The sequence below is a fragment of the Nerophis ophidion genome, linkage group LG29 (genome assembly GCF_033978795.1).
Source record: "Nerophis ophidion isolate RoL-2023_Sa linkage group LG29, RoL_Noph_v1.0, whole genome shotgun sequence".
Taxonomy (NCBI): Eukaryota; Metazoa; Chordata; class Actinopteri; order Syngnathiformes; family Syngnathidae; genus Nerophis; species Nerophis ophidion.
The window spans coordinates 17,203,831-17,226,351 of NC_084639.1; the positions used below are offsets into that span (position 1 = coordinate 17,203,831).

Consider the following 22,521-nt stretch of genomic DNA (forward strand, 5'->3'; position numbering starts at 1 on the left):
TGATCAGCACATTACTTCATCAATCCAGAGATTTAAAGACTTGTATGAGCTAACTGGGCAGTGGACATTTTACACCATTTTTTTCATGCCTCCACAACCTGTAGAAAGGGTGGTCCCCACAAGAACCAAACAACAACTTGGTGTGTGTGTGTTCTTGTATTTCTACCCTTCTTGAGACATGAGGAAGGAAAATTATCTTCCATATGAGGAGGTGTGAAGAAGTGATGACATAAATGATGGTCCCAATAACATTGCATCTAATAGACAATGTCTCACTTGTGGTGATATCTATCAACATGAGGGGGGTCCTAAAAGGTAAGTGATTTGTCACATTGACTGTGTGTCGCTTTTAAAAGTGCTCCCCCTCTGGTCAACATATGAAATAACAAGTGTGTGTAAGAAAGTGAAATGCACTCCCTTTGGCCAAAATTAATGAAAAAAATAAATAAATATGTATATAGAGACATACTGTAATAACTTGAAGTAAATAATGAAAATTAAAAAACAATTACAAACAAAAATAAAAACCATAAATGAACTAAAAGCCGTCTTTTTCTCACAATGTGTCAACTTTTTCTTATAAAATCAGGGACAATTTCTCATATTCTTTCTGTTTCTGTAATATTGCAACAATTTCTTGTAAAATGTATGACTTTTTAATGTAAAATTGTTACTTTTTTAATGCAAAATGGTGACATTTGTGATTTAAAACTCTGACTTTTATCACAATATTGCCAATTTTTTTGTTCTTGTAAAACTGTGACATTTTTTGAGTAAAATTATGACTTTTTTGTGTAAAATTATTACTTTTTAATGCAAAATGGTGACATTTGTCACATAAACTCTGACTTTTATCACAATATTGCCAATTTTTTTGTTGTTTTTGTAAAACAGTGACATTTTTTGAGTAAAATTATGAATTTTGTGTAAAATTATTACTTTTTAATGCAAAATGGTGACATTTGTCACATAAACTCTGACTTTTATCACAATATTGCCAATTTTTGGGGGGTTTTGAGTAAAATTATGACTTTTTTTCATCATTTTGCCAAGTAAAATTTCCGTGAATATTTTATCATTGCCAACATTTCAAAGTTTTCATATAAAACTGTGACTTTTGTCGAGTAAAATTACAACTCTTCATAAAATTGCCAACATCTTAAGCTTTTCTTGTAAAATTGCAACTGTTATTGAGTAAAATTCCAACTTTTATCATAATATTGCACAAAAGTTCAGTTTTTCTTGTAAAATTTGGACTTGTTTTGAATATAATTACGACTTTTATTATTTATGCCAAAATTTGGAGTTTTTCTTGTGAAATTGTGACCTTTTTCTTGTGATATTCCAACTCATTTTTCACAACAAGCTTTTTTCTATGTGCATAGTATGTATATATTATTCATGTTGTATATACACTTCTTTATATATCTAGAAAGGCTGCTCCTAAAGAGGGAGTAGACATTATTTGGAGGTCCCCAGAAGGTACGAAATACACAAATGTGTGTGCGTGTTCTTGTATTTCTACCCTTCTTGAGACATGAAGAAGGAAAAGTATCTTCCACATGAGGAGGTGTGAAGAAGTGATGACATAAATGATGGTCCCAATAACATTGCATCTAATAGACAATGTCTCATTTGTGGTGATATCTATCAACATGAGGGTGGTCCCAAAAAGGAGGTAATTTTTTTCACATAGACTGTGTGTCGCTTTTAAAAGTGCTCCCCCTCTGGTCAACATATGAAATAACAAGTGTGTGTAAGAAATTGAAATGCGCCCCCTCTGGCCAAAATTAAATGAAAAAAATAAATAAATATGGATATAGAGACATACTGTAATAACTTGCAGTAAATAATGAAGATTAAAAAACAATTACAAACAAAAATAAAAACCATAAATGAACTAAAAGCCGTCTTTTTCTCACAATGTGTCAACTTTTTCTTATAAAATCAGGGACAATTTCTCATATTCTTTCTGTTTCTGTAATATTGCAACAATTTCTTGTAAAATGTATGACTTTTTAATGTAAAATTGTTACTTTTTTAATGCAAAATGGTGACATTTGTGATTTAAAACTCTGACTTTTATCACAATATTGCCAATTTTTTTGTTGTTCTTGTAAAACTGTGACATTTTTTGAGTAAAATTATGACTTTTTTGTGTAAAATTATTACTTTTTAATGCAAAATGGTGACATTTGTCACATAAACTCTGACTTTTATCACAATATTGCCAATTTTTTTGTTGTTTTTGTAAAACAGTGACATTTTTTGAGTAAAATTATGAATTTTGTGTAAAATTATTACTTTTTAATGCAAAATGGTGACATTTGTCACATAAACTCTGACTTTTATCACAATATTGCCAATTTTTGGGGGGTTTTGAGTAAAATTATGACTTTTTTTCATCATTTTGCCAAGTAAAATTTCCATGAATATTTTATCATTGCCAACATTTCAAAGTTTTCATATAAAACTGTGACTTTTGTCGAGTAAAATTACAACTCTTCATAAAATTGCCAACATCTTAAGCTTTTCTTGTAAAATTGCGACTGTTATTGAGTAAAATTCCAACTTTTATCATAACATTGCACAAAAGTTCAGTTTTTCTTGTAAAATTTGGACTTGTTTTGAATATAATTACGACTTTTATTATTTATGCCAAAATTTGGAGTTTTTCTTGTGAAATTGTGACCTTTTTCTTGTGATATTCCAACTCATTTTTCACAACAAGCTTTTTTCTATGTGCATAGTATGTATATATTATTCATGTTGTAAATACACTTCTTTATATATCTAGAAAGGCTGCTCCTAAAGAGGGAGTAGACATTATTTGGAGGTCCCCAGAAGGTACGAAATACACAAATGTGTGTGCGTGTTCTTGTATTTCTACCCTTCTTGAGACATGAAGAAGGAAAAGTATCTTCCACATGAGGAGGTGTGAAGAAGTGATGACATAAATGATGGTCCCAATAACATTGCATCTAATAGACAATGTCTCATTTGTGGTGATATCTATCAACATGAGGGTGGTCCCAAAAAGGAGGTAATTTTTTTCACATAGACTGTGTGTCGCTTTTAAAAGTGCTCCCCCTCTGGTCAACATATGAAATAACAAGTGTGTGTAAGAAATTGAAATGCGCCCCCTCTGGCCAAAATTAAATGAAAAAAATAAATAAATATGTATATAGAGACATACTGTAATAACTTGCAGTAAATAATGAAGATTAAAAAACAATTACAAACAAAAATAAAAACCATAAATGAACTAAACGCCGTCTTTTTCTCACAATGTGTCAACTTTTTCTTATAAAATCAGGGACAATTTCTCATATTCTTTCTGTTTCTGTAATATTGCAACAATTTCTTGTAAAATGTATGACTTTTTAATGTAAAATTGTTACTTTTTTAATGCAAAATGGTGACATTTGTGATTTAAAACTCTGACTTTTATCACAATATTGCCAATTGTTTTGTTGTTTTTGTAAAACTGTGACATTTTTTGAGTAAAATTATGACTTTTTTGTGTAAAATTATTACTTTTTAATGCAAAATGGTGACATTTGTCACATAAACTCTGACTTTTATCACAATATTGCCAATTTTTTTGTTGTTTTTGTAAAACAGTGACATTTTTTGAGTAAAATTATGAATTTTGTGTAAAATTATTACTTTTTAATGCAAAATGGTGACATTTGTCACATAAACTCTGACTTTTATCACAATATTGCCAATTTTTGGGGGTTTTGAGTAAAATTATGACTTTTTTTCATCATTTTGCCAAGTAAAATTTCCATGAATATTTTATCATTGCCAACATTTCAAAGTTTTCATATAAAACTGTGACTTTTGTCGAGTAAAATTACAACTCTTCATAAAATTGCCAACATCTTAAGCTTTTCTTGTAAAATTGCAACTGTTATTGAGTAAAATTCCAACTTTTATCATAATATTGCACAAAAGTTCAGTTTTTCTTGTAAAATTTGGACTTGTTTTGAATATAATTACGACTTTTATTATTTATGCCAAAATTTGGAGTTTTTCTTGTGAAATTGTGACCTTTTTCTTGTGATATTCCAACTCATTTTTCACAACAAGCTTTTTTCTATGTGCATAGTATGTATATATTATTCATGTTGTATGTACACTTCTTTATATATCTAGAAAGGCTGCTCCTAAAGAGGGAGTAGACATTATTTGGAGGTCCCCAGAAGGTACGAAATACACAAATGTGTGTGCGTGTTCTTGTATTTCTACCCTTCTTGAGACATGAAGAAGGAAAAGTATCTTCCACATGAGGAGGTGTGAAGAAGTGATGACATAAATGATGGTCCCAATAACATTGCATCTAATAGACAATGTCTCATTTGTGGTGATATCTATCAACATGAGGGTGGTCCCAAAAAGGAGGTAATTTTTTTCACATAGACTGTGTGTCGCTTTTAAAAGTGCTCCCCCTCTGGTCAACATATGAAATAACAAGTGTGTGTAAGAAATTGAAATGCGCCCCCTCTGGCCAAAATTAAATGAAAAAAATAAATAAATATGTATATAGAGACATACTGTAATAACTTGCAGTAAATAATGAAGATTAAAAAACAATTACAAACAAAAATAAAAACCATAAATGAACTAAAAGCCGTCTTTTTCTCACAATGTGTCAACTTTTTCTTATAAAATCAGGGACAATTTCTCTTATTCTTTCTGTTTCTGTAATATTGCAACAATTTCTTGTAAAATTGATGACTTTTTAATGTTAAATTGTTCCTTTTTTAATGCAAAATGGTGACATTTGTGATTTAAAACTCTGACTTTTATCACAATATTGCCCATTTTTTTGTTGTTTTTGTAAAACAGTGACATTTTTTGAGTAAAGTTATGACTTTTTTGTGTAAAATTATTACTTTTTAATGGAAAATGGTGACATTTGTCACATAAACTCTGACTTTTATCACAATATTGCCAATTTTTGGGGGGTTTTGAGTAAAATTATGACTTTTTTTCATCATTTTGCCAGGTAAAATTTCCATGAATATTTTATCATTGCCAAGATTTCAAAGTTTTCATATAAAACTCTGACTTTTGTCGAGTAAAATTACAACTCTTCATTAAATTGCCAACATCTTAAGCTTTTCTTGTAAAATTGCGACTGTTATTGAGTAAAATTCCAACTTTTATCATAATATTGCACAAATGTTTAGTTTTCTTGTAAAATTTTGACTTGCGTTGAATATAATTACGACTTTTATTATTTATGCCAAAATTGTTAGTTTTTCTTGGGAAATTATGACCTTTTTCTTGTGAAATTCCAACTCATTTTTCCCAACAAGCTTTTTTCTATGTGCATAATATGTATATATTATTCATGTTGTATATACACTTCTTTATATATCTAGAAAGGCTGCTCCTAAAGAGGGAGTAGACTTTATTTGGAGGTCCCCACAAGGTACGAACTACACGTGTGTGTGTGTGTGTGTGCGCGCAGAGGACTTTCACCAGCATAGAAAAGTCAGCCTGACGGTGAAAACTTTTCAGAAGGAGAAAGTACAAAGAGTAAATGACATTTTTAAACACAAGTTACTCAACTATAGTCTGTTCCAGGGTCAAACCTCCTTTTTAAAAAAAAAAAAAAAAAACCTTTTTGTCCCAAAGTTTTATATAACGCGGCCGTTAAAATCCATAAAATACAGACTGTGTTATTCCAGAGATTGGATGAGAAAATACCTTATTTTGTACCTTTTTCCTTTTGAAAAAACTGTATTTTCTGAACTATAGAGCGCACCTATAAGCCACACCCACTAAATTGTAGAAACAACTATTATTTTATCACATATTCGCCGCATCAGACTATAAGTGGCAGATTGTGAAAGGAGACATTTACACAGAAATGTTTATGTACACCTGCGATGAGGAGGCGACTTGTCCAGGGTGTACCCCGCCTTCCGCCCGATTGTAGCTGAGATAGGCACCAGTCCCACCCGCCACCCCAAATGGAATAAGCGGTAGGAAATGGATGGATTTTTATTTCCACACCTTAATTGGTTCCGAACAGTGCCTGTAACAAGGCAGTAAAACGGCTGATGAAACAAAACAGAAGTCATGGACCCACTAGCAGCGCAAGCTAGCTCTACAATCAGCTAAACAGACATTTTGGTGAATTTACTCAGGAATTTGTGAAATTGTGAAACAACACCAAAAGAATGTCGTAAGTTAATAATGCTAACACGAGCTAGCATATTAGCTAATGCTAACGACGCTAGCTTGATGACGTTACGTGAGCACGTCACGGTGGAACAGGGGTTAGTGCAGCACAAAGGGAAGGTCCTGGCTCGGTATTCACTATAAATGTGTCCTGCCACTTGGCTGCCAGGGTGTGTTTTGGAAAGGCCCGGGTGGGATAGCACCTGTGCTGGGGTTACACAAAGTTAAGTGTGTAAGGGTAGGGGGGTGCGGTGGGGGGGGGGGGGGGGGGGGGGGGGGTTTCAGGGCGTGTTTGTCCTCGCCCTTCATCAGACCAATGAAAGCTCCTCATTCTGTGCGGGACCTGGGAGTCCAGGGATGGCATATTTACCAAACACACCCACCTGCAGACTCAGCTCTGCTATGTTCTTCTACTTCTACCCTTCTTGAGACACAAAGAAGGAACAGAAGCTTCCATATGAGGAGGTGGGAACAAGTTAGGACCGAAATCATGGTCCCAATACAGAAACACCATTGCATCTAATAGAGAGCCAAACACTACAGTCCGTGAACATTGCTCCAAAGTTGTTTTTTTGTTTTGTTGATTTAATGTGCGTACAAAAGTGAACATTAACACTTAGCTTCTACAGCTGGGTTGCCCAAAGTGCGGCACGGGTGACATCTGTGGTCCCTGACTCCTTTCTCATCCACCTTAAGAACATCACAAAAAAATAGAGATCTCATTTGCACCCCTGCTGGTGACATCCAGCAAAATGAGGGTGGTCCCATACAGGAAAGATGTTCCAAACTGACTGTGTGTCGCTTTTAAAAGTGCTCCCCCCTTTGGTCAACATATGAAATAACAAGTGTGGGTAAGAAATTAAAGTGCTCCCCTTCTGGTCAACATATGAAATAACAAGTTTGTGTAACAATTTGAAGTGCTCCCCCTCTGGTCAACATATGAAATAACAAGTGTGGGTAAGAAATTAAAGTGCTCCCCTTCTGGTCAACATATGAAATAACAAGTGTGGGTAAAAAATTTAAGTGCTCCCCTTCAGGTCAACATATGAAATAAAAAGTTTGTGTAACAATTTGAAGTGCTCCCCCTCTGGTCAACATATGAAATAATAAGTGTGGGTAAGAAATTAAAGTGCTCCCCCTATGGTCAACATATGAAATAACAAGTGTGGGTAAGAAATTAAAGTGCTCCCCTTTTGGTCAACATATGAAATAATAAGTTTGTGTAACAATTTGAAGTGCTCCCCTTCTGGTCAACATATGAAATAACAAGTGTGTGTAATAATTTGAAGTGCTCCCCCTCTGGTCAACATATGAAATAACAAATGTGGGTAAGAAATTAAAGTGCTCCCCTTCTGGTCAACATATGAAATAACAAGTGTGGTTAAGAAATTAAAGTGCTCCCCTTCTGGTCAACATATGAAATAACAAGTTTGTGTAACAATTTGAAGTGCTCCCCCTCTGGTCAACATATGAAATAACAAGTGTGGGTAAGAAATTAAAGTGCTCCCCCTATGGTTAACATATGAAATAACAAGTGTGGGTAAGAAATTAAAGTGCTCCCCTTCTGGTCAACATATGAAATAATAAGTTTGTGTAACAATTTGAAGTGCTCCCCTTCTGGTCAACATATGAAATAACAAGTGTGTGTAACAATTTGAAGTGCTCCCCCTCTGGTCAACATATGAAATAACAAATGTGGGTAAGAAATTAAAGTGCTCCCCTTCTGGTCAACATATGAAATAACAAGTTTGTGTAACAATTTGAAGTGCTCCCCTTCTGGTCAACGTATGAAATAACAGGTGTGTGAAAAAAATTGAAACGTGCCCCAATCGGCCAAAATTAATAAAGAAACAAAACATAAATATGTATATAGAGACATACTGTAATATAAGTAAATGATGAAGATTAAAAACCAATTAAAACAAACCAAAAAAATGAACTACAAGGCAGTCTTTTTCTCACAATGTGTCGACTTTTTTCTTATATAAAATTGTGAACAATTTCTCATGTTCTTTCTGCTTCTGTGATATTGGAATATTTACTTGTAAAAGTATGACTTTTTTCATGTAAAATTATTTATTTTTTAACGCAAAATGGCGACATTTGCCAAGTAAAATTCAGCCTTTTTTCACAATATTGCCCATTTTTTTGTTGTTCTTGTACATTGGTGACATTTATTGAGTAAAACTATGATTATTATTATAATATTGACACAGTGTTAAAGTTTTCTTATAAAATTGTGACTATTTTCATAAAATTGCCAAACTTTTAAGCTTTTCTTGTAAAATTGTGATCATTTTTTAGTGAAATGCCAACTTTTATCGTAATACTGCACAAATGTTCACTTTTTCTTGTAAAATTATTACTTTTTTATGTAAAATTCTTTATTTTGAATGCAAAACGGTGACATTTGTCATATAAAATTGTGACTTTTATCACAATATTGCCCATTTTTTATTTTTCTTGTAAAACTGTGATATTTTTAATGTAAAATTCCGATTATCATTATAATATTGACAAATTGTTAAAGTTTTCTTATAAATTGAGACTTTAGTCAAGTAAAATGACAACTCTTTTGATAAAATTGCCAAAATTTTAGGCTTTTCCTGTAAAATTGTGACTTTTTTTTTACTAAAATGCCAACTTTTATCATAATACTAATAATAATAACTTAGATTTAAATTTATATCGCACTTTTCTAGCCACTCAAAGCGCTCAGAGAGAAGTGGGACTCAACATTCCTGGTGGTGGTAAGCTACATCGGTAGCCACAGCTGCTCTGGGGTAGACTGACACATTTCCACTTCTTCTTGTAAAAGTATTTCTTTTTTAATGTAAAATTATTTATTTCTAATGCAAAATGGTGTCATTTGTCACATAAAATTCAGACTTTTATCACAATATTGCCCAATTTTGTGTTGATCTTGTAAAACAGTGACATTTTTTGAGTAAAATTATGAATTTCTCATTATTTTGCAGAGTAAAATTATGATTATTATTATAATATTGACAAAATTTTAAAGTTTTGTTATAAAATTGTGACTTTTGTTGAGTAAAATGACAACTCTTTTGATAAAATTGCCAAAATTTTAAGCTTTGCTTGTAAAATTGGGACTTTTTTTTTAGTGAAAGGCCAAATTTTATCATAACATTGCACAAATGTTCAATTTTTCTTGTAAAATTGTTACTTTTTTATGTAGAATTATTTATTTTTAATGCAAAACGGTGACATTTGTCATATAAATTTCTGACTTTTATGACAAAATTGCCCATTTTTTTGTTGATTTTGTAAAACAGTGACATTTTTTGAGTAAAATTATGACTTTTGTCATCATTTTGCAGGGTAAAATTCAGATTATTATTATATTACTGCAAACATTTTAAAGTTTTCTTATAAAATTGTCACTTTTGTCAAGTAAAATTACGACTTTTTTCATAAAATTGCCCAAATTTTAAGCTTTTCTTGTAAAATTGCGACTGTTATTGAGTAAAATTCCAACTTTTATCATAACATTGCACAAATGTTCAGTTTTTCTTGTAAAATTGTTACTTTTTTATGTCAAATTATTTATTTTTTATGCAAAACGGTGACATTTGTCATATAAAATTCTGACTTTTAAGACAATGTTGCCCATTTTTTGTTTTTCTTGTAAAACTGTGATATTTTCAATGTAAAATTCCGATTATCATTATATTGACAAAATGTTAAAGTTTTCTTATAAATTGAGACTTTAGTCAAGTAAAATGACAACTCTTTTGATAAAATTGCCAAAATTTTAAGCTTTTCTTGTAAAATTGGGACTTTTTTTTTAGTGAAAGGCCAAATTTTATCATAACGTTGCACAAATGTTCAATTTTTCTTGTAAAATTGTTACTTTTTTATGTAAAATTTTTTATTTTTAATGCAAAACGGTGACATTTGTCATATAAATTTCTGACTTTTATGACAAAATTGCCCATTTTTTTGTTGTTTTTGTAAAACAGTGACATTTTTTGAGTAAAATTATGACTTTTGTCATCATTTTGCAGGGTAAAATTCAGATTATTATTGTATTACTGCAAACATTTTAAAGTTTTCTTATAAAATTGTCACTTTTGTCAAGTAAAATTACGACTTTTTTCATAAAATTGCCCAAATGTTAAGCTTTTCTTGTAAAATTGCGACTGTTATTGAGTAAAATTCCAACTTTTATCATAACATTGCACAAATTTTCAGTTTTTCTTGTAAAATTGTTACTTTTTTATGTCAAATTATTTATTTTTTATGCAAAACGGTGACATTTGTCATATAAAATTCTGACTTTTAAGACAATGTTGCCCATTTTTTGTTTTTCTTGTAAAACTGTGATATTTTCAATGTAAAATTCCGATTATCATTATATTGACAAAATGTTAAAGTTTTCTTATAAATTGAGACTTTAGTCAAGTAAAATGACAACTCTTTTGATAAAATTGCCAAAATCTTAAGCTTTTCTTGTAAAATTGGGACTTTTTTTTCAGTGAAAGGCCAAATTTTATCATAACATTGCACAAATGTTCAATTTTTCTTATAAAATTGTTACTTTTTTATGTAAAATTATTTATTTTTAATGTAAAACGGTGACATTTGTCATATAAATTTCTGACTTTTATGACAAAATTGCCCATTTTTTTGTTGTTTTTGTAAAACAGTGACATTTTTTGAGTAAAATTATGACTTTTGTCATCATTTTGCAGGGTAAAATTCAGATTATTATTGTATTACTGCAAACATTTTAAAGTTTTCTTATAAAATTGTCACTTTTGTCAAGTAAAATTACGACTTTTTTCATAAAATTGCCTAAGTTTTAAGCTTTTCTTGTAAAATTGCGACTGTTATTGAGTAAAATTCCAACTTTTATCATAACATTGCACAAATGTTCAGTTTTTCTTGTAAAATTGTTACTTTTTTATGTAAAATTATTTATTTTTTATGCAAAACGGTGACATTTGTCATATAAAATTCTGACTTTTATGACAATATTGCCCATTTTTTTGTTGTTCTTGTAAAACAGTGACATTTTTTGAGTAAAGTTATGACTTTTGTCATCATTTTGCAGAGTAAAATTCAGATTATTATTATATTACTGCAAACAATTTAAACTTTTCTTATAAAATTGTCACTTTTGTCAAGTAAAATTACGACTTTTTTCATAAAATTGCCCAAATTTTAAGCTTTTCGTGTAAAATTGCGACTGTGATTGAGTAAAATTCCAAATTTTATCATAATATTGCACAAATGTTCCGTTTTTCTTGTAAAATTTAGACTTGCGTTGAGTAAAACGACGACTTTTATTATAATACTGCCAAAATTCAAAGTTTTTCTTGTGAATTTGTGACATTTTTCTTGTGAAATTCCAGCTCATTTTTCACAACAGGCTTTTTTATGTTTGCACAGTATGTATATATTATTCATGTTGTAAATACACTTCTTTAAATATGTGAATATCTGGACAAAGATGCAAAAATGTACTTAACACTTTTCTGCTGTGGATAACAACTCGTATTCTACCTCCTTTTACTCTCAATTCAACATTTTCAAAGATGAAAATGTCTAAATTAGGTGAAAATAGCAACACTACAATGCTACTGCTCACTAGAGGAGACCAAAACAATCAGCCAGTTTTGTATCGTGGCCACTGATTGGCTCAGCCTCAGCCAGCATTGCTAACATTAGCACACTAACGTATTTCTATAGCAAATTTTGCAGCCGAACGCCTCAGATTCATAGTACATAGTACTTGACGCATGCCAAATATTAGCATGATACCATGTTTAAATTAGTGCGATAAATTTTTTTAGCCAATTTTGCAGCATAACTCCTCAGATTCATTTAACACGGTGCTTGACGCATGCTAAATGTTAGTATGCTAGCATGTTAACATCCGAGTGCTAACCTTTTTAGCCAATTTTGCAGCATAACACGGTGCTTGGCACATGCTAAATGTTGGCATGCTAGCATGTTAACATCAGTGTGCCAACTTTTTTAGCCAATTTTTCAGCATAACACAGTGCTTGACACATGCTAAATGTTAGCAGGCTAGCATTTTAACATCAGTGTGCTAACTTTTATAGCCAATTTTGCAGCACAACATGGTGCTTGACACATGCTAAATGTTAGCATGCTAGCATGTTAACATCAGTGTGATAACTTTTTTTAGCCAATTTTTCAGCATAACACCTCAAACTCATAACACGGTGCTTGACACATGCTAAATGTTAGCATGCTAGCATGTTAACATCAGTGTGCTAACTTTTTTTAGACAATTTTGCAGCCCAACGCCTCAGACTCATAACAAGGTGCTGGACACATGCTAAATGTTAGCATGCTAACATATTCACATTAGCATGTTGACTTGTATAAAAACACCTAAAAACATTTAAACTGATTTGGAATCTAAGGATGAATTATATATCGTAATTTAGATTTTGTTGTGCATCCCTCGTTATTAGTAGTTTATTTTCAGCTTTTTACAAAATTAAATTCTTACATTTTAACATTTTTTTCCAGACTAAATGTGGCGTGCCAACAAAAACTCGGGCTTTGTTCCGCAAAAGGCCCCCACGCCGCCGCCGCCGCACCCTGCACACCCCCACTTTTACCTCTCCCGGGTGCCCTGCTCCGCCCCAAAGTCAACAAGCCCGATGATTTGGCCCGGGCCCAGAGTGCAGAGCAGTGCGGGGACCGACACGTGCACCAGTGAGCATGAATGGCCCAGCCAGCCGAGCGTTGCAGACACCTGGAGCTCCGACCTGGCGGGGGGGTGGGATGGGGGGGAAAGACCCACCGCCATGGTGGCGAGTCGGCACAAGTGCATGGGGGGGCACAATAGCAAAGACATCTTTCAAGTCCGCAAACTAGCCGCCAGCCTACCTCAGGTTCCAAAACCTGGACTAAATAGATCATGGGTTCCTCAAATAGTGGATCAGGACTGACTATGTCTACCCTTCACATTTAAACCGATACGGTACCAATTCTGGTACCTGGGAATCCATACCGGGACTCAACGGTACCAATGAATAACTTCTGTCCAGTTCTGAGTCTCACCAGTATGGGCCGTGAGTTGCCAGACGTTAGCTGGCGTTAGTGTATTGTTTTTGTTGTTGTTGTTGCGCCCCAAAAAGTGTCAGTACTGTAAGTAGTGTGCTTATTGCGCACCAGCTGTTTGATTGCCACACGCATCCAAGGCAGGGGTGTCCAAACTATCCCCGGCGTCCTCAATTTGGCACGAGTCCAACAAGAACTTCGGCCGGAATGGCGTTATCATCCATTTTCTACCACTTGTCCCTTTTTGAGTTGGCGGTACAAATAGTCAGCGGCCATTCTGTTGGGGGCCAACGAAAGTAACCCAAGTCGCTTGCCATTGATCAATAGGAATACATGCAGAGCATATACTTATATGACCAAATCTAAACAACAGCATGCACTTACATGACCCAATCCAAACAACCTTCCCTAGTCATGGTGCAGGAAAAAATAAAAATCAACCAGCACCAAGACATGGTCACACATAACACAAACTGCTCATTGAACTTTGTGGGTATTACAAAAATACTTATGTGTCCCAGTCCAAACTACCTTCCAAACAACAGCATTTACTTATTTGACCCAATCCAAACAACCTTCCCTAGTCATAGATAGTGCAGGAAAGAAAAAAAATCAACCAGCAATAAATTTGAACAAACATCGTCATACATAACACAAACTGCTCATTGAACATTGAGGATATTACAAATAAATATATGACCCAATTCAAACAACCTTCCCTGGTCATGTTGCAGGAAAAAAAAAATCATCCAGCACAAAGACATGGTCACACGTAACACAAACTGCCCATTGAATTTTGTTGATATTCCAAAAAAAAACTTGTATGACCCAATCCAAACTACAGTGTTTACTTATTTGACCCAATCCAAACAACCTTCCCTAGTCATAGTACAAGAAAGATATTCAACTAGCAAAAAGACATGGTCACACATGACACAAACTGCACTTTAAACTCTGTGGATATCACAAAAAACTTATATGACCCAATCCAAACTACCTTCCAAACAACAGCATACACTTATTTGACCAAATCCAAACAACCTTCCCTAGTCATAGTACAGGAAAAAAAAATCAACCAGCACAACATTTTAACAGACATGGTCACACATAACTCAAACTGCTCATTGGACTTTGTGGATATTACAAAAAAACGTATATGACCCAATACAGACAACAGTACTTACTTATTTGACCCAATCCAAACAACCTTCCCTAGTCATAGTACAGGAAAAAAAAAATCAACCAGCACAAAATTTTAACAGACATGGTCACAAATAACTCAAACTACTCACTGAACATTGAGGATATTACAAAAAAAAACATATGACCCAATCCAAACAACTTTCCCTAGTCATGTTGCAGGAAAACAAAGATCAACCAGCACAAAGACATGGTCACACATGACACAAACTGCTCATTGAAATTTGTGGATATTCCGAATAAACAACTTGTATGACCCAATCCAAACTACAGTATTTACTTATTTGACCCAATCCAAACAACCTTCCCTAGTCATGTTGCAGGAAAACAAAGATCAACCAGCACAAAGACATGGTCACACATGACACAAACTGCTCATTGAAATTTGTGGATATTCCGAATAAACAACTTGTATGACCCAATCCAAACTACAGTATTTACTTATTTGACCCAATCCAAACAACATTCCCTAGTCATAGTACAGGAAAATTATTCAACTAGCACAAAAACATGGTCATACATGACACAAACTGCACTTTAAACTCTGTGGATATTACAAAAAAACATATATGACCCGATCCAAACTACCTTCCAAACAACAGCATTTACTTATTTGACCCAATCCAAACAACCTTCCCTGGTCATAGTACAGGGGGAAAAAAATCAACCAGCACAAAGATATGGTCACACGTAACACAAACTGCCCATTGAATTTTGTTGATATTCCAAAAAAAAACTTGTATGACCCAATCCAAACTACAGTGTTTACTTATTTGACCCAATCCAAACAACCTTCCCTAGTCATAGTACAAGAAAGATATTCAACTAGCAAAAAGACATGGTCACACATGGCACAAACTGCACTTTAAACTCTGTGGATATCACAAAAAACTTATATGACCCAATCCAAACTACCTTCCAAACAACAGCATACACTTATTTGACCAAATCCAAACAACCTTCCCTAGTCATAGTACAGGAAAAAAAAAATCAACCAGCACAACATTTTAACAGACATGGTCACACATAACTCAAACTGCTCATTGGACTTTGTGGGTATTACAAAAAAACGTATATGACCCAATACAGACAACAGTACTTACTTATTTGACCCAATCCAAACAACCTTCCCTAGTCATAGTACAGGAAAAAAAAAATCAACCAGCACAACATTTTAACAGACATGGTCACACATAACTCAAACTACTCACTGAACATTGAGGATATTACAAAAAAAAACATATGACCCAATCCAAACAACCTTCCCTAGTCATGTTGCAGGAAAACAAAGATCAACCAGCACAAAGACATGGTCACACATGACACAAACTGCTCATTGAAATTTGTGGATATTCCGAATAAACAACTTGTATGACCCAATCCAAACTACAGTATTTACTTATTTGACCCAATCCAAACAACCTTCCCTAGTCATAGTACAGGAAAATTATTCAACTAGCACAAAAACATGGTCATACATGACACAAACTGCACTTTAAACTCTGTGGATATTACAAAAAAACATATATGACCCGATCCAAACTACCTTCCAAACAACAGCATTTACTTATTTGACCCAATCCAAACAACCTTCCCTGGTCATAGTACAGGGGGAAAAAAATCAACCAGCACAAAGATATGGTCCCACATGACACAAACTGCTCAGTGAAATTTGTGGATATTCCAAAAAAACAAACTTGTTTGACCCAATCCAAACTACAGTGTTTACTTATTTGACCTAATCCAAACAACCTTCCCTAGTCATAGTACAGGAAAAATATTCAACTAGCACAAAGACATGGTCACACATGACACAAACTGCAATTTAAACTCTGTGGATATCACAAAAAAATTACTTATATGACCCAATCTAAACTACCTTCCAAACAACAGCATACACTTATTTGACCAAATCCAAACAACCTTCCCTAGTCATAGTACAGGAAAAAAAAAATCAACCAGCACAACATTTTAACAGACATGGTCACACATAACTCAAACTGTTCATTGAACTTTGAGGGTATTACAAAAAAACGTATATGACCCAATCCAGACAACAGCATTTACTTATTTGACCCAATCCAAACAACCTTCCTTAGTCATGGTGCAGGAAAAAAAAATCACCCATCACAGAGACATGGTCACAAATAATTCAAACTGCTCATTGAAATTTAAAGGGTATTACAAAAAAACTTATATGACCCAATCCAGACAACAGCATTTACTTATTAGGCCCAATCTAAACAACCTTCCCTAGTCATAGTACGGTATTTTTTTTTTTTAAACCTGCCTACAATTTTAACAGATATGGTCACACATAACTCAAACTGCTCATTGAACTTTGTGGATATTACAAAAACACTCTCCACGATTATCCATCCATCCATTCCATTTTCTACCGCTTATTCCCTTACTCCACAATTATCCACGCTTGATATCTCTGACTGATATAAGCAGCACAGCAGTTCTGAATTGTCTTCACTGCAGTACGAGACTGGGCGGTATAGCTCGGTTGGTTGAGCATTTGTGCCAGCAACTTCAAGGTTCCGGGTTCGATCCCCGCTTCCGCCATCCTAGTCACTGCCGCTGTGTCCTTGGGCAAGACACTTGACCCACCTGCTCCCAGTGCCACCCACATTGCTTTAAATGTAACTTAAATATTGGCTTTCACTATGTAAAAGTGCTTTGAGTCACTAGAGAAAAAGTGCTATATAAATATAATTAACTTGACATATTTTTCTATCTTTTTATAAATGTAAATGAACTGTATTTTTGTGGGTTTTGTTACAATAGTCATGACAGTCCCGCTGCCCCAGGAACTTCTTGTGTGCTTCTCAGACTGACCTCGGCTCCCGAGTACTTGTGGGTGCCGGACACCAGGCTGTCCAGGGACACGTCTTCAGCCACGGGCATGTTCCGGAACTGCAGGGCAAATATCTCTCTGCGGGTGGGAGGGTCCGGCAGAGGCACGTAGACGATACGGTCCAGGCGGCCCGGACGCATCAGAGCCTGGTGGAAAACATCACAGCCATTTACTTATATGACCCAATGCAAACAACCTCCCCTAGTCATGATGCAAAAAAAATTACAACAAACATAACACAAGCCGCTGACTAAACTAAACTTTGTGAACATTATACAAAAGCACCATTAAAGAAAACAAAATTACACCCATTGCAAAGCATGATGGGAAACATGAAACCACTATCTCCAAACACTTCCATGTTTGGCGCATTTTAGGTGCCTGACACATATATATATATATTATATATATATATATATATATATATATATATATATATATATATACATATATATATATGTATATATATATATATATATATATATATATATATATATATATACACTTATACATACATATATACACATACATATACGGTATATATACACATACATACAGTATATATATACACACATACATAAATATATATATATATATATATATATATATACACTTATACATACATATATACACATACATATACGGTATATATACACATACATACAGTATATATATATACACACATACATAAATATATGTATACATATATATGTACATATATACACACATACATATATAAATATATATACACACATATATACATTCATATATATACACATACATAAATACACACATATATACACACATACATACATATATAGTATATATACACATACACATACATACAGTATATATAAATATATATATATATATACACATATATACATATATATATACATATATACACACATACATATATAGTATATATACACATACATACAGTATATATATATATATATATACACACATACATATGTATACAGATATATATGTACACATACATACATATATAGTATATATACACATACACGTACATACAGTATATATATATCCATATACACACATACATATATATACACATATATTTACACACATACATATGTATGTACACATACATATATATATACATATATACAAACATAAATATATATGTACATATATATACATATATACACACATACATATATATGTACATACATATATATATATATATATGAACACATATGTATATGTACACACACACATATATACATGTATACACACATACATATATATGTACATACATATATATATATATATATATGAACACATATGTATATGTACACACACACATATATACATTCATATATATACACATATATATACACACACATACATATACACAAACATAAATATGTACACATACATATATACATGTATATGTATGTATACACACACATATATATATCCATATATACACATACATATATACACACACATACATATATAGTATATATACACATACATACTGTATATATATACACACATATACATATACATATATATAGATATATACACATATATATTTATATATATATATATATATATATATATATATATATATATATATATATATATATATATATATATATATATAGTTACTATACATGTAGTCAGCTTTCGGCCCTGGACCAAGTTTTTTCAGCCCAATGTGGCCCCCAAGTCAAAAAGGTGTGGACCCCCCTGACCTGGACCCTTAAAATGACTATTGAGAGTTTTACTGCAGCTTTTTAAAAACATGTCAAGAACAATATCTCCTGCAAGTATTTCCTAGTTCCATGTTTGAAGTCTGAAGCGCACCACATCCCAAATACCCTCCCACCACACCCCCGTGTCGGCGTTATCTGATGGACGCTCCACTTCCTCCAGACCACGTCCCGCCGACCCCAAAACAGACGCTAAGTACCCCAAAGCCGCGTGGGTCTGACTCCTCAGCCGTGGTTAAGGCGGCGGGCGCCTCCGCCAGCGCCAGCCAGACGGACATGTGGCAGCGTCTCCCCCGCGCTCCACTGGGCCGCGACGTGACGCACTTCAAGGACCCGGGGCCCACTCCTTTGAGCAGGAAGTGACACGGAAACACTCATCAATTAGCGCTGCATTGTTGTGCCCCTGCTCGCCCAGACCAGGACCGGGGCCAGACGTGAGCCGCGCAGGAGGTCGCGTCAGGACCCTTCAGGGACTGGCGCGGGAACCTTTTGTCCCTTTTTCCAACCATGTTCTTCCATTGTTAGCACCTTGGCCTAGTCCACGGATGGACCCCGGCTCACAGAGCACCCTTGAGTTGTAGGATGTAATAATGACTTCTTTTTTTATCTTAAATGAGTCCTCTTTTAGTCCCTGAGGCTTCCGGTGTGGATGCACTTGACTGGCCTGCACAGAGTCCTGACCTGAACCCAATAAAACACCTATGGGATGAATTAGAGTGGAGACCTTCTGGTGTGTGACCTCACCGATGTGCTTTTGGAAGAATGGTGGAAAATTCCTATTGTTGTCCGGTTTCCCTTCCTCACTTCCCCTCTGGAGAAGCAATTTCCAGTTTCAAGGCGCGATGAACACTTTCCCAGCGCTTTTGTGCGCGGCTCTTTTTGTGTCCGCCCGTGCAACGCGAGACGCCGTGCAACATTAGTCGCCGGTAGCCTCAGGTCACCACCGAGCGGACAAAAGCAGCGGCCGATCACGGGAGGGAAGGTTCTCCCTTTTTCTTCCACTGCTTTTGAGAACAACAAGCTGAAGTCACTTCTATAAAATCCAGCACTTATAGGCATGGTTTCTAGAACCGTTTGTGGAAGAATGGGCCGCTTTCAGTGATTTCCAGCGTGGAACTGTCATAGGATGCCACTTGTGCGACCAATCCGGTCGTCAAATTTCTTAAATATCCCATAGTCAACTTTATAATAAGAAAAGTGAAGATTTTGGGAACAACAGCAACTCAAGTGGTAGGCCAGGTAAATTTACAGAGACGGTCAGCTTAGTGCAAAGACTTTCTGGACATTCAGTTGCTACAGAGCTCCAAACTTCCAATTAGCCCACGTACAGTACGCAGAGAGCTCCGTGTAATGGGTTTCCATGGCCGGGCAGCTGCATCTAAGCCATAAATCACCAAGTCCAATGCAAAGTGTGGGATGCAGTGGTGTAAAGGACATCGCCACTGGAATCTAGAGTGAACTGAAGTGAAGTGAACCTGCAACCCTCAAGTTGCTGGCACGGCCACTCTTACCAACCGAGCTATGCCGCCTCCAAAGTGAAATAACTTAGTTGTCAACTGTAGGTCAATAATGCTTGTCTTTCTCTCCAACAGCAGGGCTTTGCTGTCCGTAAGAAACCGCTCTACCAACCGAGCGGTTTAGCTCGGTTGGTAGAGCGGCCGTGCCAGCAACTTGAGGGTTGCAGGTTCGATTCCCGCTTCCGCCATCCTAGTCACTGCCGTTGTGTCCTTGGGCAAGACACTTTACCCACCTGCTCCCAGTGCCACCCACACTGGTTTAAATGTAACTTAGATATTGGGTTTCACTATGTAAAGCGCTTTGAGTCACTAGAGAAAAGCGCTATATAAATATAATTCACTTCACTTCAAGCATGCAGTGGAGACGCCTTCTCCGGACTGATGAATCACGCTTTTCCATCTGGCAATCTGATGGACCAGTCTGGGTTTGGAGGTTGCCGGGAGAACGCTACATTTCAGACTGCATTCAGCGTGCAATTTGGTGGAGGAGGAATTATGGTGTGGGGTTGTTTTTCAGGAGTTAGTTCCAGTGAAAGGAACTTTGAACGCTCCCAACTTTGTGGGAACAGTTTGGAGCAAGGCCTGTCCTCTTCCAACATGACTATACAGGTCTCTAAAGACATGGATGACAAAGTCTGGTGTGGAGGAACTTGACTGGCCTGCACAGAGTCCTGACATGAACTTGAAAAAACACCTTTGGGATGAATTAAAACGGAGACTGAGAGCCAGGCCTTCTCCACCAACATCAGTGTGGGACCTCACCAATGTGCTTTTGGAAGAAACTGCTATAAAGACACTCGGCAACCTTGTGGACAGCCTTCCCTGAAGAGTTGAAGCTGTAATAGCTGCAACTTCATATTGAAGCCTATGGGTGAGGAATGGCATGAAACTTCAAGTTCATATGTGAGTCAAGGCAGGTGGCCAAATACATTTGGCAAATATAGAAGAGAAAGAAAGTGAGGGGAAAAAAGATTGAAATGAAAGAGGAGGAAACAATATTGGAACAAAAGCAGTGGACAAATAGAAGAGGAACAAAGAGAAAGAGAGGAAAAGAGACAGCAGAAGAATGAGGTGAAAGAGGAGAAAAGAGAGAAAGACTGACAATTATAGGAGAGAGCGAGGTCAAAGAGGAACAAAGAAGAAGGAGAGAGAGAAAGAAGAGAAAGAAGAGAAAGAGCGCAACAAGGGGAAAACAAAAGAGGAGGAAGAAAAAGAGGAAGATAAAAAAAGAGAACGAATGAGGAGATTGTGTTTGGCCACAACACCCAGTAAGTAATATGTTTGGAGGAGAAAAGGTGAGGCCTTTAATCCCAGGAACACCATGCCTACTGTCAAGCATGGTGGTGGTAGTATTATGCTCTGGGCCTGTTTTGCTGCCAGTGGAACTGCTGCTTTGAATGGGACAATGAAAAAAAGGAGGATTAGCTCCAAATTGTTCAGGACAACCTACCTAAATCATCAGGGGGGAGGTTGGGTCTTGGGCCCAGTTGGACCATGACCCCAAACACACCTCAAATGTGGTCAAGGAGTGACGAAATCAGGCTAGAATGAAGGTTTTAGAATGGCCTTCCCAAAGTCCTGACTTAGACAAGTGGACAATGCTGAAGAAACAAGTCCATGTCAAAAAACAAAAGTGTGTACATTTGTGTGCCACTGTCTACATTAAAGTACATTTGTGTATAAGTGTGGACATTACTGTATCATTGTGTACATTGATGTACATTTGTGTATAAGTGTCTATATGCGTGTATCATTGTGTACATTGATGTGCATTTGTGTACAAGTGTGTATATTTGTGTATCATTGTGTACACCAATCTACATTTTTGTACATTATTATACATTTGTGTATAAGGGTGTACATTGATGCACATTTGTGTACAAGTGTGTACATTTGTGTATCAGTGTACACCAATCTACATTTTTTGTACATT

General features: G+C 35.1%; 1 protein-coding gene across 1 annotated transcript in view; it reads right to left on the reverse strand.

The window, feature by feature from the left end:
* The window catches only part of afg2a (AFG2 AAA ATPase homolog A), a 206,153-nt gene that overhangs the window by 9,246 nt on the left and 174,386 nt on the right, over window positions 1-22,521 (reverse strand). Inside the window, exon 16 of the mRNA XM_061891613.1 lies at window positions 17,308-17,472. Coding sequence (XP_061747597.1) covers window positions 17,308-17,472 — 165 coding nt within the window. The remainder of the gene's footprint in view (window positions 1-17,307; window positions 17,473-22,521) is intronic.